This window comes from Entelurus aequoreus, linkage group LG06, assembly GCF_033978785.1.
Source record: "Entelurus aequoreus isolate RoL-2023_Sb linkage group LG06, RoL_Eaeq_v1.1, whole genome shotgun sequence".
NCBI lineage: Eukaryota > Metazoa > Chordata > Actinopteri > Syngnathiformes > Syngnathidae > Entelurus > Entelurus aequoreus.
In genome coordinates, this window is record NC_084736.1 from 20,824,667 (window position 1) to 20,843,521 (window position 18,855).

The window sequence follows — 18,855 nt, forward strand, 5'->3', positions numbered from 1 at the left end:
TGAATAAGCTATCTTGCGTTGAGTGAGTTGTGCAAGCGTAAACAGGATGTTCTTTAATATAACTTGTTAAACTTGTCTGCACATATACCATACCATACCATACAGAGCTGTATCGAATCATGCCGTACCATACCACACAGTGTTGTATTGTAACATGGCATACAGTTCTGTACTGTATCATGCCGTACCATACCACACAGTGCTGTATCATATCATGCCGTACCATTCCACATAGTGTTGTATTATAACATACCACACAGTGCTGTACTGTATCATGCCGTACCATACCATACAGTGCTGCATCATATCATGCTTTACCATACCATACCATACAGTGTTTTATCGTATTGGCCATACCATACAATACTATATCATACCATACTATTAAGTGCTGTAACGTACCGTACCACCACTAAATATCATCACATTTCCCACATATCAAATATTTCACACATATAACATATTACCCATCCCCTTGTTACACCCCCTGGCATTACACATATAACATATTTCACACATACAACATATTACACACATCACCACATATCACACATCGCACCACATATAACACATATCGCATACCCCATATCACACCACACATAGCAAATATGAAGACATATCACACCACATATCACCATATATCACACATATTACACATATCACCACATATAACACATATATCACCGCACATATCACCACATATCACCACATATCACACCACAAAGAACACATATAACCACATATCACAAAAAATATTGCACATATTACTAGGGATGTCCGATAGTATCAGACTGACGATATTATCGGCCGATAAATGCTTTAAAATGTAATATCGGAAATGATCGGTATCGGTTTCAAAAAGAAAAATGTTCGACTTTTTAAAACGCCACTGTGCACACGGACGTAGGGAGAAGTATAGAGCACCAAAAAACCTTAAAAGCACTTCCTTTGCGTGCCGGGCCAGTCACACATACAAGTGAATGCAAAGCATACTTGGTCAACAGCCGTACAGGTCACACTGAGGGTGGCCGTATAAACAACTTTAACACTGTTACAAATATGCGCCACACTGTGAACCCACACCAAACAAGAATGACAAACACATTTCGGGAGAACATCTGCACCGTAACACAACATAAACACAACATAAAAAATACCCAGAACCGCTTGCAGCACTAACTCTTCGGGGACGCTACAATATACACCCCCCATTACCCCCTACCCACCCCACCTGAACACCCACCCCCCCCCCCCAAACCCGCCCACCTCAACCTCCTCATGCTGTCTCTCAGGGAGAGCATGTCCCAAATTCCAAGCTGCTGTTTTGAGGCATGTTAAAAAAAATAATGCACTTTGTGACTTCAATAATAAATATGGCAGTGCCATGTTGGCATTTTTTTCCATAACTTGAGTTGATTTATTTTGGAAAACCTTGTTACATTGTTTAATGCATCCAGCGGGGCATCACAACAAAATTAGGCATAATAATGTGTTAATTCCACGACTGTATATATCGGTATCAGTTGATATCGGAATCGGTAATTAAGAGTTGGACAATATCGGGATATCGGCAAAAAAAACATTATCGGACATCTCTACATATTACCACATATCACAACACATATCACACATATCACCATATATTGCCATACATCACCACATATCACAACACATATCACACATATCACAACACATTTCACACATATCGCCACATATCACCATATATCACCACATATCACCACATGATTCCCGAGCGCGGCCACCGCTGCTGCTTACTACTCCCCTCACCTGCCAGGGGGTGTAACAAGGGGATGGGTCAAATGCAGAGAGTAATATCACCACACCTTGTGTGCTTGTGACTATTAGTGGTACTTTTTAATATCACCACATATCACAACACATATCGCACATATCACACATTACCATATATCACCATACATCACCACATATCACACATATCACCCCACATATTATGAGCCAAATCTTTGAGCTCACTTCAGCGAGTGTTACAGAAATCTTTCATCTTCACTTATATCTAGATCTGCACCAAAGCCCAATAGGTTCTGCAAACTGGTTCCCCATATCTGAACCGAATGAAACACATTTGAACATTTGGTCTGAAGTGTGGCGTGTCCCCCGTCCTCTTTCAGCCCAATAGTGAAGATGTCCCCCTGAAGGAGTTCCGCATCCCGTCCAAGGAGAGCTGCATGCAGTCAGAGACGGAGGCCCTCATAGAACAGGACCTGGACCCCCCGACCCCGACCGCCCAGCCCTCTGCCAAGCGGCGTTCCTTGCTAACTGAGCGGCTGGACCCAGGTGTCCCCTTCCCCATCGGGATCTTGCCCCGGAGTTGTTCCCGGGACAGCGTGCAAAGCCTGAGACGCGCCTCCTCGCTGGACGACATCGACGGGATGAAGGCGGACTGGAAGACTCGGCCAGGAGAAGTCCAGAATAACACCAGTGAGTCTCACCTCGGCAAGACTCAAATACACCTGATGACATCATCTTATACAACTGCTCACTTTTGACGATTCACTTCACATGTTAAATATTATTTCCTATTGTGGCTAAAGTTTGTTTCATACTGACAACGGTTCCTCATATTTTACGGTATTGAGCCACACAAATGCTCTCTGGTACAGATCTTAAGCCAAGCGTGCTCAGCTCCACGTCCGACTCGGACCTGATGAGGCACAGAACCATCAGGACCATCCCCCAGTTGACCCTCACCTTCGGCTCGGACCGCGTGAGACCGCCCTCGCCCACTGAGATCGAAATCATCGCCCCCAGCAAGGTCAAAGATCGAACCCAGAATGTCACCGAGAAGGTCACCCAGGTCACACAGGTATCCATGTCAAGATCACATCATGATTTATTAAAGGCCTACTGAAACCCACTACTACCGACCACGCAGTCTGATAGTTTATATATCAATGATGAAATCTTAACATTATAACGCCAATACGGCCGGGTTAACTTATAAAGTGACATTTTACATTTGCCGCTAAACTTCCGGTTCGAAACGCCTCTGAGGATGACGTATGCGCGTGACGTAGCCCGGCGAACACGGGAATGCCTTCCACATTGAAGCCAATACGAAAAAGCTCTGTTTTCATTTCATAATTCCACAGTATTCTGGACATCTGTGTTCGTGAATCTGTTCCAATCATGTTCATTGCATTATGGAGAAGGAAGCTGAGCAAGCAAAGAAGAAAGTTGTCGGTGCGAAATGGACGTATTTTTCGAACGTAGTCAGCAACAACAGTACACAGCCGGCGCTTCTTTGTTTACATTCCCGAAAGATGCAGTCAAGATGGAAGAACTCGGATAACAGAGACTCTAACCAGGAGGACTTTTGACTTCGATACACAGACGCCTGTAGAGAACTGGGACAACACAGACTCTTACCAGGATTACTTTGATTTGGATGACAAAGACGCAGACGTGCTACTGTGAGTATGCAGCTTTGGCTTCTAAACATTTGATCGCTTGACCGTATGTGCGCAACTTTTTTTTGCGTATGTACGTAACTTTTTTAAAATATATAAGCTTTATGAACCTTGGGTTAGGTGAACGGTCTTTTGGGCTGAGTGATTGTGTGTGTTGATCAGGTGTTTGAATTGTATTGGCGTGTTCTATGGAGCTAGGAGCTAGCAGAGGAGCTAGGAGCTAGCATAACAAACACGCAGGTGTTTTTATGCAGGATTAATTTGTGGCATATTAAATATAAGCCTGGTTGTGTTGTGGCTAATAGAGTATATATATGTCTTGTGTTTATTTACTGTTGTAGTCATTCCCAGCTGAATATCAGGTACCGTGAGTATGCAGCCTTGGCTGCTAAACATTTGATAGCTTGACCGTATGTGCGCGTCACGTACGTAACTTTTTAAAAATATATAAGCTTTATGAACCTTGGGTTAGGTGAACGGTCTTTTGGGCTGAGTGATTGTGTGTGTTGATCAGGTGTTTGAATTGTATTGGCGTGTTCTATGGAGCTAGGAGCTAGCAGAGGAGCTAGGAGCTAGCGTAACAAACACGCAGGTGTTTTTATGCAGGATTAATTTGTGGCATATTAAATATAAGCCTGGTTGTGTTGTGGCTAATAGAGTATATATATGTCTTGTGTTTATTTACTGTTGTAGTCATTCCCAGCTGAATATCAGGTCACCCCCGGCTCTCACAGCATCTTCCCTATCTGAATAGCTTCAACTCCCCACTAGTCCTTCACTTGCACTTTACTCATCCACAAATCTTTCATCCTCGCTCAAATTAATGGGGAAATTGTCGCTTTCTCGGTCCGAATCTCTCTCACTTCATGCGGCCATCATTGTAAACAATAGGGAACTTTGCATATATGTTCAACTGACTACGTCACGCTACTTCCGGTAGGGGCAAGCCTTTTTTTTATCAGATACCAAAAGTTGCAATCTTTATCGTCGTTGTTCTATACTAAATCCTTTCAGCAAAAATATGGCAATATCGCGAAATGATCAAGTATGACACATAGAATAGATCTGCTATCCCCGTTTAAATAAAAAAAATTCATTTCAGTAGGCCTTTATTAATCCTTTATGAATAATGATGTCCTGATTTATGAGAAATTTAACACAAGTAATGATGTCACGATGATATCATGATTTATGAATGATGATTTCGTGATCTATTAATGATTTAACGCAAGTAATGATTTCATGTTAGCATGATTTATGAAGGATTTAACACAAGTAAGGATGTCACGATGACATCATGATTCATGAATGATGAGTTTGTGATTTATTAATGATTTAACACAAGTAATGATGTCATGATATCATGATTTATGAATGATTTATCGCAAGTAATGATGTCATGATGATATTATAATTTATGAATGATTTATCGCAAGTAATGATGTCATGATGATATTATAATTTATGAATGATTCAACGCAAGTAATGATGTCTAATGATATCATTATTCATGAATAATTTATGTATAATGATTTAACACAAGTTATGAATGATGATTTCGTGATTTATTAATGATTGAACACAAGTAATGATGTCATGATATCATAATTTATGAATGATTTATCGCAAGTAATGATGTCATGATATCACAATTTACTAATAAATTATGAATGATTTATCACAAGTAATGATGTCATAATTTATGAATGCTTTATTGCAAGTAATGATGTCATGATATCATAATTTATGAATGATTTATCGCAAGTAATTATGTCATGATGATATTATAAATTATGAATGATTCAACGCAAGTAATGATGTCATGATCACATCATGATTTGTGAATCATTTATGAATAATGATGTCCTGATTTATGAGTGATTTAACACAAGTAATGATGTCACAATATTATCATGATTTTTGAATGATAATTTTGTGATTTATTAGTGATTTAACGCAATTAATGATATCACAATTCATTAATGATTTATCGCATGTAAAGATGCCATGATGATATCATGATTTATCAATTATTTATGAATAATGATGTCCTGATTTATGAGTGATTTAACACAAGTAATGATGTCACTATCATATCATGATTTATGAATGACTATTCCATGATTTATTAATGATTTAACGCAAGTGTCATGATGATGTTATGGTAATGTCATGATGATGTCATGATTTATGAACGATTAACACGGGTACCCTTGTCAAGATTTATTAATGGTTTATCAATGATTACCCTCAGTAAATATGTTGTAATGACATCATGATTTATGAATATTGATTTTGTAATTTATTAATGATTAACGCTGTTTAATGGAAAGCTGGGGTGTCCAAAGGGCGGCCCATATTATTTTTATTGGCTCACTGCATTTTCTAAACATACGATTAATCAACAAAAAAATACAAAAAATAAAAACTAAATGATACTAATATTATTAATAATACACTTTTGTCACCTGTAAGGCAAGGCCTACATGCAGGCTGTTTGATGACATCAAGCACATGTAAACATAAAATGTCTTCATTGTGTTACAAGTATCTATTTATCTCTTAGTGGTGATTATTATTACTAGTAAATAATATTTCAATAGTAGCGCTATGGCACATAGCATTATAAACATTCATTGTACTATAAGTATGAATATTTATACTGCAATTGCTTAATTTATAAATAGGATTATACATTATTAATTGGAATGGTAATAAGATAGCATTGCATTAATATACATTAATAAATAACACATGGGTAGTAGGTTAAAATTGTTATATAAATATTATTAAAATATGTAACAAATTATGTTTAAAATCTATTGTCTATATCTACAAAATAGACCAAACTTTAACAATGTCTTTATTTTTGTCAAATATGTGATTTGATGTGTTCGCTGAATCAGAAGCTATCATTCCAGACTCAATCCACATTTGGCTTCAATGTAAACATGTTAAAACACTTTGACTTTGTCAAATATAATATTATAATAATAAATCATGTATCTGCAGCATAATACGTACATTCAACATGTTGGATTGAGCTTTAGTTGAAGCCTTGAAGGAGGTCTCTGTGTGTTCTGTCGTCTTTATTGTGCAAGTCAGGCGAATGTGACATTTGGACGTCGGTCTTGGGTTGCTGGCGGCTCGCGGCTCGCTACCTGTTGTGAGAAGCCGTCTCACCAGTCACTTCCTGTTTCCTCACACCGCGTGTGACAAGCTCAGCTTGATAGGCATCAGCGCCTCTGCCGCCTGCACTCGTGCGTAGGCCCAATGCGCACCGACATGTCTATAAGTGGCGGGGGGGCGAGGGCGTTAAGTGACATGTGCGGCCTCGGGGCAAGAACAAGGAAGGAATAATCTCACTGGTGTGAACAATCTCACCACACAGGTGTGACATGTGTCTTCACGCCGCTTAGAGCATATTCCACAACGCCGCCACAGACATGTCTCATGAAATATCACAAAAAAAGAAGACTTTTGTAGCGCTCGAAAGGGCACGTGGTTTCGCAATGCATTGTGGGGCTGCGGTAGAGCTGTGAAAGAGAGTAATAAACCGGATTAAAATGTATCTTACAAAATAAAAAAATTTAAGGGGCCTTGCCGAGACAAACTGTACCCTATTTCAAAGGTTTGCTACCTCGTAAAAAAAAGTTGAAGTACCAGTAGTATGAAAAAACCAGTTGACTTTATATGCTTAATTGAGTTTCTTTGTATCCTTTAAACCAGTGGTTCTTAACCTGGGTTCGATCGAACCCTAAGGGTTCGGTGAGTCGGGCTCAGGGGTTCGGCGGAGGTCAAGACATACCCGAGTCATCGTGTAAATAAAAACTTCTCCCTATCGGCGTATTACGGATACGGCAACAGCAGAAGTCACACTGATTTGCAGGTGTGTAATTTGTTGTGAGCTTATGCACTGTGTTGGTTTTGTTCTTTGAACAAGGTGATGTTCATGCACGGTTCATTTTGTGCCCCAGTAATAAAACATGGTAACACTTTAGTATGGGGAACATATTCACCATTAATTAGTTGCTTATTAACATGCAAATTAGTAACATATTGGCTCTTAACTAGTCATTATTAAGTACTTATTAATGCCTTATTCGGCATGACCTTATTATAACGCTGACCCTCTAACCCTGGCCCTAACCCTAACCCTAACCAAATAACTCTAAATTAAGTCTTTGTTACTTAGAATATGTTCCCCTAGTGTCCAAAAAACTCTAAATTAAGTCTTTGTTACTTAGAATATGTTCCCCTTGTGTCAAAAAAACCCTCTAAATTATGTCTTTTTTACTTAGAATATGTTCCCCATACTAAAGTGTTACCAAAAACATATAACTTTGTCTTGAATTTGAAAAAAAAAAAACATTTTATTTTTCACTAAAGAAGGGTTCGGGGAATGCGCATATGAAACTGGTGGGGTTCGGTACCTCCAACAAGGTTAAGAACCACTGCTTTAAACCATATACAATTGTATGATTGTCAAAATACCGTCTAAATATCACAAAATGCCACCAATTAAATTGGCCATTTTGAATATTACACTCCGAATATCCTTGGCAATTTCCATAAATGCGAGGGTCCGATGACGTCACTGGAGTAACGCTTCTGCACTCTGACACTCAGCAGATCAGTCATACTGGAAATATGCAAAAACTGGAAAGACGTGCTGTTTATCATTCACAGTCCTTATGTAAGAGAAGAACACATATGTTTGGCTTTTTTTATGCATTCAAAGTCGTAAATTAATCGCTAACAATCGAGTCAACGTATGGACGGTCCTCTATATTGCGCCCTTAAAACCCTCTAAAACCCATCCAGAAACCGCCAACAATATTCTGTTTACATGTCGTGACCTGAAAATTAACCTAATATGAGTGATATTGTTATTATAAGCGCTAACGCAGACGGCCTATTTTAGCGGCGGATTGATAGCAGTGAGCTAATGCAAGTTTACGCTGCTAATGTTGACAAACTATAAGCCGACGGCTGCTTCTGCTTTGTCCCAAACTTGCTCAAAGTAAATTCTAGATTATAATTCATGCATCTCTCACCTGCTAGTAGGCAAATGTGGCCATGGACCGAGAGGCTGGTCCACTTTCACATCCCCCGAGATGGTGAAAAAGACACAAAAGACGCCTTTTTTTAACCCTACTTGAAGATTGTGATTGATTCTTCATCTAAACGAGATTATGTGAGCGTCCTGTCTGTCGGCATCCCAATGACAGTTAAAATTATACAGTAAGTGTTTCTTTTATTATGGTTTATTATGGTTAGTTTGTATATTTAGCACCTAGAAATGCTGATGAAGCTATAGTGTCACAATAAAGCTGCATCTGTTTAGCACTTGGCTTGAAAAACTTGTAGCTCATCCTCTTTGTGTTTGGGCTCAAAATTATAAGGTTCTGGATCATAATTTTTCCCAAAGTAATCGCTGTTCGCTCTTACAAAGTCTGCTTGAATAACATTGTTGTTGATGAGGAAGGGATCTGTGGTTCCTCCCGCTGTGTCATGGTTTGCTCATGACTTTTTAAAATGTCTCGGGAATCTCAGTAAGATTGATACTATTTTGATCACATTTGTTTACTAACAAACTTTGTAAGTCTTTTAGTGTCATAAATCAGATATATGATAATAGCTTCAATATAGAGGCAACTTGTTTTTCCATTATAATTGTACTTTAAATTGGTGGAATTGATTAATATGAGCACGTCCAATGGACAAGAGATTTGTTGAAGCAAGACTTGTTTAGATTTGGTCAACGGAGTCAGTTTTTATTTTTCGGTGAAGAATTTCCTCCGTTTTAAATTACGCGTAATCTACAGCTTTCATCCTGTATGTGTGTATAGAGTGACGGAGCTTAGCTTCATTTCATAAGCAGGTTTCCCTGAAAAAAACGAGCCCATTAAAATGCTCTAAATGCTTTGGTCACCGCGCTGCTTCTTCGAAAATATTACTCAATAATTATTGTGCTTATGCATGACTAAAAGTAAAGAACACAACATGCTTTTTTCCAAAATACTGTACATTGTTTATAGCCTGCAGCTAGCCAAGGCTGCTATGTGTGAAAGCCAAGCCAGTGCTATGTGTGAAACTGAATAAAACACGCCTGGATTCAAGCATACCAGTCTGAAAATGTCGTGAACACACCAACATGTACCAGGTGATAGCGTTAAAAGTAATGTTTGATCATCTTTGGGCACCTAACGATTCCATCCGATTCCGATTCCACGGGTGGTGATTCGATTCAGAATCGATTCTCAATTCAACGCGAGTCTTGATTATTCAAACCGTTTTTCGTAGTGTAGTATTTGGTATGATAATTATAATGAACATTTTTCTAAACAGGTTTCAGTTTGGAAAAACTCCTTCTGTTTGCATCGATATGGTTTGGATATGGTCTTTAAAAAATCGATTCCTTTTTTTTTTTTTTTTTTTAAAGTATCTATTTAAAAAAAAAATTGCAATCAATTTAGAATTGGGATAAATAAAAATTACGATTGGGATGTGAATCGATTTTTTTGTGCACACCTACTATCCAGGCTATTCGCCATCTCTTTAATAGCTCACTAACCCGAGATACTTGGCTTTGCTTTCAAGCTGGAAATGAGTAAAATTTCACCAAATCGTTTTTTTCTCTGACGCAATTATGACAATGATTGTGGCCGGTAATGATGCTGCATGTTCACACCTTGTTGTGAACTTGTTAAAGAAAAGAACAAAACTTTAGCACAAAGTCTTGCAATCAGCCGTGCAAATACGACCCACAATGCATTGCGGTTTCCTATGTCGCACTTTCAAGACCTATTGAATCTTTCTTATATTTGCTTGGCTGTCGTGTAGTACCACATTGTGCCCCAAGAGGTGATAGTGAGTTGCTCTTTCCAAATGGCTGCATATGCCAGGGGTGTCCAAAGTGTGGCCAGGGGGCCATTTGCGGCCCACAGCTAATTTTTCAACAGCCCGAAACACATTTTACAAAAAAAAAGTAGAATAAAAGTTGCAATGTTGACTCTAATAACACAAAGTTACCATGCAGGCTGTTTTTTCTTTAAAACTGTCATTGCTCAAAAACAATAATGAATTAAAATCAATTTTGTTATGAATTACCAACCGATTCAAGGTCCAATTACTTAACATACATTGCATATTTTGTGTGTTTCCAATAGTTTGCGTTGAAAAAAAGGGCATTAAACAAACAAATTAAAAAAACATAATAAAAAAAATTATAATAATTGTATTTGACGGATAGATCTAATGTTGATATAGAGACTTAAGTGTTGAAAATAAAAACAAAAATGTTTGAAATATTTTTAACACTTTAATGAGTGGGGGCCCTTTTGGTTCCCCAATAATTTTAGTGGGATTTTATTTATTTATTGTAATTGCTCAAAAATAATATGGCATCAAAATCATTGTTAAGAATTATTGACATATATAAGGCTCCAATTACTTCACATGAAATATTCCACTCCGAATTTTTTTGGGGAAAATATTGCATATTTTCTGTTTTTACACAAATAACTAGGGATGTAGCGGTATTACAATTTCACGGTACGATATTATTGTGGTATATGTAAAAAAAAAATTTTTTAAAACCTTTAAAATGCCACCATATGTCTAAAATGAAGTGCCAGGAAAGTTTAGAAATAAACACACTTACTGTATATGAACACAAACATAATGCTAAAATATCATATTTATTACTACAAACATGTATTTTGTGAAGGATCATCCACTGTTTCAAGTATATATTAAAAAAATTACAGTTGAGTGTCTCCAAAGTGACAATGTAAACATCCAGTGAAAAACAATAATGTTCGATTTAAGTGTCTTTCCCATTTTTTAACTTTACGAGAAACAGTGTCCTCCACAGTGGACATGTTTATATCGGTTTGGAAAATGCTGTTTCTCAGAAATGTTAAATCGCAATTTAACTGTTAATAATGTAAATATCTCACATACTGGCTTTAAATATTTTGAAATTATTTTTTTAGACCCGGCCAACGCCAAAGCGCCAGAAAAAAACTACACACCAAGTTTTCGTTTGATACCGTCATGCGTCACGGCATTATTGTAAGGACTTTGAAATCTAAATACCGTGGTAACTACAGTGGCGTTACATATACAAATAAGGCAAAAAATTATTAAGAATTATAAACATTTTATAATCAACGTATAGATCTGGATTCTAGAGACTTAAGTGTTAAAAGTAAAAAATACAAATTAAAAAGGTATGTCTTATTTTTGACACTTTTACGAGTGGGGCCCTTTTGGATTCCCAATAATTTTAGTAGGATTTTTGTTTAGACTGTCATTGCTCAAAAAATAATAATTCATTAAAATCAATGTTATGAATTACTGACTCCAATTAGTTTGCATCAAATATTCCACTTTGACATTTTGGGGGGGAAATATTGCATATTTTGTGTTTTTTGCCATAAAAAAACAGGTTGTTTTTTTTTTGACAAAAAGGCATAAAACATTATTTTTAAATGTTTACTTAATATTGACAGATAGTCCTAATGTTGTTAGAGATTTAAGCGATGAATAATAATAAAAATACTAATAATATATGACATATTTAAAAAACATTTTTTTATGACTGAGACCCCCCGGGTCTCTTGGACCAAATTGAGGGGAGTCCTTCCCATCCATCCATTTCCTACCGCTTGTCCCGTTCGGGATCGCGGGGGTGCTGGAGCCCGGAGCCCTACAGGTTAAAACAAATTGATATACTGTATTGGCTTTGAAAATGAAAAATATCAAAATGCCCCCCGCGTGCTTTAATTTTTCAGTCTGCGGCCTTCAGTGGAAAAAGTTTGGACACCCCGGGCCTATGAGATGTTGCTAATGCTAAAACCTCAGCTTTAGCGTGACGTCATGACGCATATGATGTCATATGATGGGGTTTTTTTTAGCCTCCTTTGAGTGCGATTCCGTGATGAGAGCGGAGCCCATCGAGCGGCGCTCTGTGCCAAGTGACCTTGGCCTCTTGAGCTAATGGACGTGGAGGGCAGCAACAGAGCGCCAAACTTACCCTCCACGTCACCAGCATGTGCGTAATGCCAGTCAGTCCCTTTATAACAGCCTGCACAACTCCATATGTCATCCATTCATATCACCTTATTGACACGAATTCTGTCACCTCCCTTACATGGCCGGGCAAAAGGGGGGCTTAGATGAGCGTCCGCCCCCCTCAGGTCGGGATCTAGGTCACTAATTGGTCCCAGCCGGAGGTCGATACTCTCTCTCTCTGCATACTGAACGCACTTCACATAAAGAATATTTCACGCTCACGCCTTGGCTCGACATAGCGTGAATAATATTAGTCTTTACATTTATAATTGTTGTATCACGCTATAAAACGAGCGGGTCTGTTTAATTGCCTTTCGATTGGCACCTTGCAAAAGAGAAATGAAGGTTGCCATTGATCGTCGCTGCTTATCGATCAGTCTGCATAACGTGATTGAGCAGGAAAGATTGGATGCTGTGTGTGTGTGTGTGTGTGTGTGTGTGTGTGTGTGTGTGTGTGTGTGTGTGTGTGTGTGTGTGTGTGTGTGTGTGTGTGTGTGTGTGTGTGTGTGTGTGTGTGTGTGTGTGTGTTAGGGCTAAATAGAAGTGTGTGTATGTACAGTAGCACCCCCTGGCTTCTGAAAAGGAAATGTGAGAATTTAATTGAAAAGAATCCTAGCATTAAGTGAAGACACATTTTTAATTTTTTTATTTTAACTTTTTTGTATTAATATTTGTTTACATATTTGTATTTTTTCTTTTTAGAAAACACACATTTTAAGCAGCAAAAGGATTGCACGTGATCAAATATTTCATAAAAACGTGGCTTAAAACTCTTGATACAAACTCACATGTGGGTGATACTACAAATGTTGGTAATGATCTGATACCATGTAAATACAGGGCCAGTATTGCGATACTTTTTCCATTTTTCAAGCTAATTAAATGATTTTGTGATTTTTCCTTTCAGTTGTGCATCACATTATAATCAGAATAAAACACAGGAAAGCAAACACATATTAATCAATCTTATTTGATGCCAATCTTATTTTGGGTGCCTTTTAATTGGAGTCCAAATTGATCCTCCATTCAAACCAATTCTTGCAATTGTTAATTGGTGAAGAAAATTATAATTAAACTTTTTCAAAACAGGTTACAGGTTAGAAAATGTCATTTTGGTTGCATGGAGATTGCCTAAAATGTCTTAATTCAAATTGGTTCCTATAAAAAAATGTTTTAAATGAAAATACATTATTTAGAAAGTTTTTTTTTATAAATGTTTAAACATTATGAATCGATTTAGAATACGAATCGCAATTCGGATGTGAATCGATTTTTATTTGCACCCCTACAATATAGTGAGAGCAAAAAAATACAATCACTCCTTTGTTACATAGAATTGTTTGAGCAAAGCAAATTCAAATCTTCCAAAAGCCTCCTGCGTCCAAGGACTTTTTGAACAATTATCCCGTATTGATATCAGCAAAAGACAAGTATGCGACGATATGGTCTTGCATATAATATGTGTGACACTATTAGGACCCACCTTTATAGGAAGGAAGAGTCCTCCCAGGTTTGTTAGTTCTAAAATGATGAGAGGTGATTCGAATTGAAGTTTAACAATTTATTCTACGAAGCAGAGCAAGTACAAACAATTGTGATACAAGCACTGGAGAGCGAGAATCAAGCTATCTAAAGGTTTGAACAGTCTCTAAAATGGTCACCCGTCTTTCATGCTTTTTGTCCTCCTTGGCAGGAATCAAAACGGAAAGTTAACTTGACGCGTCGCCGAGCGCGCACACATTGTCCTCCACTCGCTCTCTCCAGGCTGGTATGTCATGATACCATTAAAAATGATATATGTCAGTGAGAATGTAAAGATAAAAAAAACATGGTGCATTCATTGTCTTTATTTTCTCCGAGCAGAACCAATTTCTAAGGCGTTCCATTTCACCCAAAGGAGGGAAAATTTTCCCTCAACAATATCATGTTTGATACCAGCAGCCCTGCAGCATGTCGACTACTAAGATCCAAATGTCCTCCAATAAGCACACAAGGTTCCTATTTTCTTCTATTTTAGTCGTCATTTATAAAAGGTAAACAACTACGCAACAGCTAAGTACACATGAGCACACAAGGTAGACATACTGAATAAGTAGAGATGTCCGATAATATCGGACGGTCGATATTATCGTCCAATAAATGCTTTAAAATGTAATATTGGAAATTATCGGTATCGGTTTTAAAACGGTAAAATGTATGACTTTTTAAAACGCAGCTGTACGGGGTGGTACACGGATATAGGGAGAAGTACAGAGCAGTCATACTTGCCAACCCTCCCGATTTTCCCGGGAGACTCCCGAATTTCAGTGTAACTCCCGGAAATCTCCCGGGGCAACCATTCTCCCGAATTTCTCCCGATTTACACCCAGACAACAATATTGGGGGCGTGCCTTAAAGGCACTGCCTTTGCGTGCCGGCCCAATCACATAATATCTACGGCTTTTCACACACACAAGTGAATGCAAGGCATACTTGCTCAACAGCCATACAGGTCACACTGAGGGTAACCGTATAAACAACTTTAACACTGTTACAAATATGCGCCACACTGTGAACCCACACCAAACAAGAATGACAAACACATTTCGGGAGAACATTCGCACCGTAACACAACATAAACACAACAGAACAAATACCCAGAACCCCTTTGCAGCACTAACTCTTCCGGGACACTACAATATACACCCCCCGCTACCCCCCCAAACCCCGCCCACCTCAACCTCCTCATGCTCTCTCAGGGAGAGCATGTCCCAAATTCCAAGCTGCTGTTTTGAGGCATGTTAAAAAAAAAAAAGATCTTTGTGACTTCAATAATAAATATGGCAGTGCCTTGTTGGCATTTTTTTCCATAACTTGAGTTGATTTATTTTGGAAAACCTTGTTTAAATTGTTTAATTAGGCATAAAAATTAGGCATAATAATGTGTTAATTCCACGACTGTATATATCGGTATCGGTTGATATCGGAATCGGTAATTAAGAGTTGGACAATATTGGAATATCGGATATCGGCAAAAAAGCCATTATCGGACATCTCTAGTAATAAGTGTCCTTTATTGAACAACATAAAACAGCGATATAAACAAGTATTAGATCGTTGGCGTTGCAGAAGCGGGTTAGAAAGCATCCAGTAACAAACGTGTCCGCATCATTCAACTTACACTGTCATGCGCTTAAGTACATACATTTTTGTGGCCGCTAGGTCTCTCCAAAAAACAATTACCAACCCACTTGAACTGAAAGACCGCATAAATCCAATCCAGACGGTTAATAATAAATAGGTTAGTGTTTTCATACCGACCCTTGTTCTCTGTTTGACTAATTCCACTTGATCAAACTTTTTCTGACATTCCACACTACAAAATAATAAAAGCATGTATGATTCCTGCTAATACTGTATCGGATTAATATCGATTTCGTCCAATATAGATATTGTACCGGAAGTGAAAAAGCTGTATATTAAAGTTAAAGTACCAATGATTGTCACACACACACGAGGTGTGGCGAAATTATTCTCTGCATTTGACCCATCACCCTTGATCACCCCCTGGGAGGTGAGGGGAGCAGTGAGCAGCAGCGGTGGCCGCGCCCGGGAATAATTTTTGGTGATTTAACCCCCAATTCCAGCCCTTGATGCTGAGTGCCAAGCAGGGAGGTAATGGGTCCCATTTTTATAGTGTTTGGTATGACTCGGCCGGGGTTTGAACTCACAACCTACAGATCTCAGGGCGGACACTTTAACCACTAGGCTACTGAGTAGGTGGTATATGGGGGGGTTGATGACATCATCGTCTAATTTGCATAATTGGCCCTGACGTATGTGAGCTAAAAACATAAAAAGCAAAACAAATATGATTCTTGGATGAGGGGGCATGGGCACAACCGCAGCCACTGCTTGTTGAGAAGACCGTTTTGTGGCTCCAAAAGTTTGCTAAAAGACTAGAAAAACTTGCGAAATGTGTCGATGGTCACTTTTTTGTTTTTAAAAAGATTTTGGTCTGGGCACTCCCCAAATATAGCAACAGAGTCACTAATTTGGCAACACGCATTCCTTGCTGCTTGGCCTTCTTATTCTCTGGCAGACCGTATGAGGTGTGTCGTGTACAGAGTTGTAACGACGGGCTACATTCAAAGAAAGTCCCATTATAATGTGTTTATAGCTCTATTTGTGGCATGTAAACGGATGCAAGGGAAATACGCTGGTTATTTACTGTGTACAACTGAATCACACCAATCGCTGTAGATGTTGCAGGTGTACCTAATGTAAAGACCAGGGAGTGTAATAAGCCGGCAGTACGGCGTCATCGCAAACACAGCGGGACGCATGGCGGCGGCATGGGCCGGGCCACATGCAGGGGGGGGGGCATAGTGATGGAGGCACGGGGGAGGGAGATGGATGGACAGAGGTCGCCATCGCTCTCTCCCGCTCAGTCTTCCTGTGTGCGGTTTAGCCTGAAGTGCACTTCGCCATGAGCTTCAAGCAAAAACTACAGCCTGTGAGTATTTTTTAGAACATGCCCCCCTCCTCTTACACACACACACACACACCCTAGTTACTGCTACACTCCTCTTGCTCTCTCGTCAAGCTGCACAGGTGAGCAACAGGAAGTCATGTTGTCATGTGACCTGATGAGCGAGTCCATGCATTTTTTGCAGAAAAATTGTGTTTTGGCTTTCTTTAAAACAGGGTTTCTAATGTGGACTTTCTTTTAAGGTAGTTTGGTCAGACTTTTGGGATAGTTTTTAACGCCGTATTTTTATCATCCAGTATTTGATTTGCTCCATTTTTTCCATATTGCTGATTCATTGAGTCCTGCTTGCACATTTGTTCAACTTTTTCATTGCAAAAGAGACTAAATGAAGTTTACTTCCTAGCAAAACAGCCGAAATCAACTCTTGTGGTTAAAAAAACTACTAATATTAATAAATAAAAATAAATAAACAGAGTACCGTGGTTAGCTCAATGCTAATTTAGCACACGTTGTCGTCATTTCAGGGGGGTAAAAGCGCACCGAGGGTGCTGTGTTAATTATAAAGAGCTGGCAGGTTGCGTGCGACCCGGTTACAAAACCGACCCGCGTCAATACCTTGGCAATTGTTTGTGTTTACGCTCTCATTAGCGCCTTGTTGTTGCTGCTGCGTGTTTGCTAGCCCAGGATGTGCAAGGCCAAAGGTCGGGAGGTCATTGTGTAATTTTGTGGAAGACTTATGAAGCCAACATGCTTCTGTCAGCAAAGGTCAGCTGATTCCTTACCAAATATGGACGATCACTAATAGAGCAGCCCTTTTTTTAATGCAGAGCGTTGTGTGACTGTTTACGGTGGCTATTTTCAGCATTGCAGTGGGAAGAGAACATGGCGGGTGCTTCCTGCGAGAGGACGTTAAGCACGTTAAGCTTCTCACTACCGATGCAAAGTCAGATGCAAAAGAACCTACTCGGAGAGGACGTGAACTTTAGCGAACATCGTCACGCAGTCTGCAGATTCAAGTGTGTGCGTTAGTCCCAGCACTTTGTGGGGCGATCACATCAAAGTTGGTGCCCAATCAATGTCAGCGCGTCTACGCTGGCAGGTCACATGGTCGCACACAGAACGGGATCACATGGGCGGGATAAAGCAGGAAAAGAAGCCATTGGACTTGTGGATGCTTTAGCGCGTAGAGGAGAGGATCTGCAATGAAATGATGCAGGAAAGAACGGAACACAACTGCCAGGTGGCGCTGAAGAGGCTTTGGGAGAACTTTCTTTACTGTTGTTGTGGTCGACCAAGTGATGCCAGTTTGGATGTGAAAGCTCTGTTTGTCATACCGGTCAGTTTCACAAGTCTTACTTTCCTTTTCAAACTGATTGCAGGTTGATGCTGTCATTTTTATTATTACAAAAATGAGGGATTATAGTAGTACTTGTTTTTTTTTCCATTGGTTTGTTGTCGATTGATCTACTGCTGTGTTAGATACTTAAAGTGGACCTTGAAAACCACATGACATTGAGTTCATGACTAACTCAGAAATCTCTATTTCCAGTCTGCTATTGAACATTTTCTTTAAATATGAATCCTATTTTATATTTATTTTAGCTTGTATTTTAAGGTTTTTTGTTTGTTTGTTTTTTCGAAAAAAAATCTATAAATAAATAATCAAAACAAGAAAAGTAACTTTTTAAAAATACTGACAATTTGCGGTATTAACCATTAAAACAAGGGTGTCCAAACCTTTTCCACTGAGGGTTGCCATTATATTTAAAATTTTCAAAACCAATACAATAAATATAATTTTTTAACATTTAGAGATCCCCTATATGTACAGTATTTATATACTGTATAAATACA

General features: G+C 38.8%; 1 protein-coding gene across 9 annotated transcripts in view; it reads left to right on the plus strand.

Moving 5' to 3' along the window:
* The window catches only part of kcnh6a (potassium voltage-gated channel, subfamily H (eag-related), member 6a), a 55,564-nt gene that overhangs the window by 16,613 nt on the left and 20,096 nt on the right, over positions 1-18,855 (plus strand). For all 9 annotated transcript variants that reach the window (XM_062050203.1, XM_062050204.1, XM_062050205.1 and 6 more), the window contains 2 exons: positions 2,151-2,460; positions 2,643-2,845. In XM_062050203.1, coding sequence (XP_061906187.1) covers positions 2,151-2,460; positions 2,643-2,845 — 513 coding nt within the window. The remainder of the gene's footprint in view (positions 1-2,150; positions 2,461-2,642; positions 2,846-18,855) is intronic.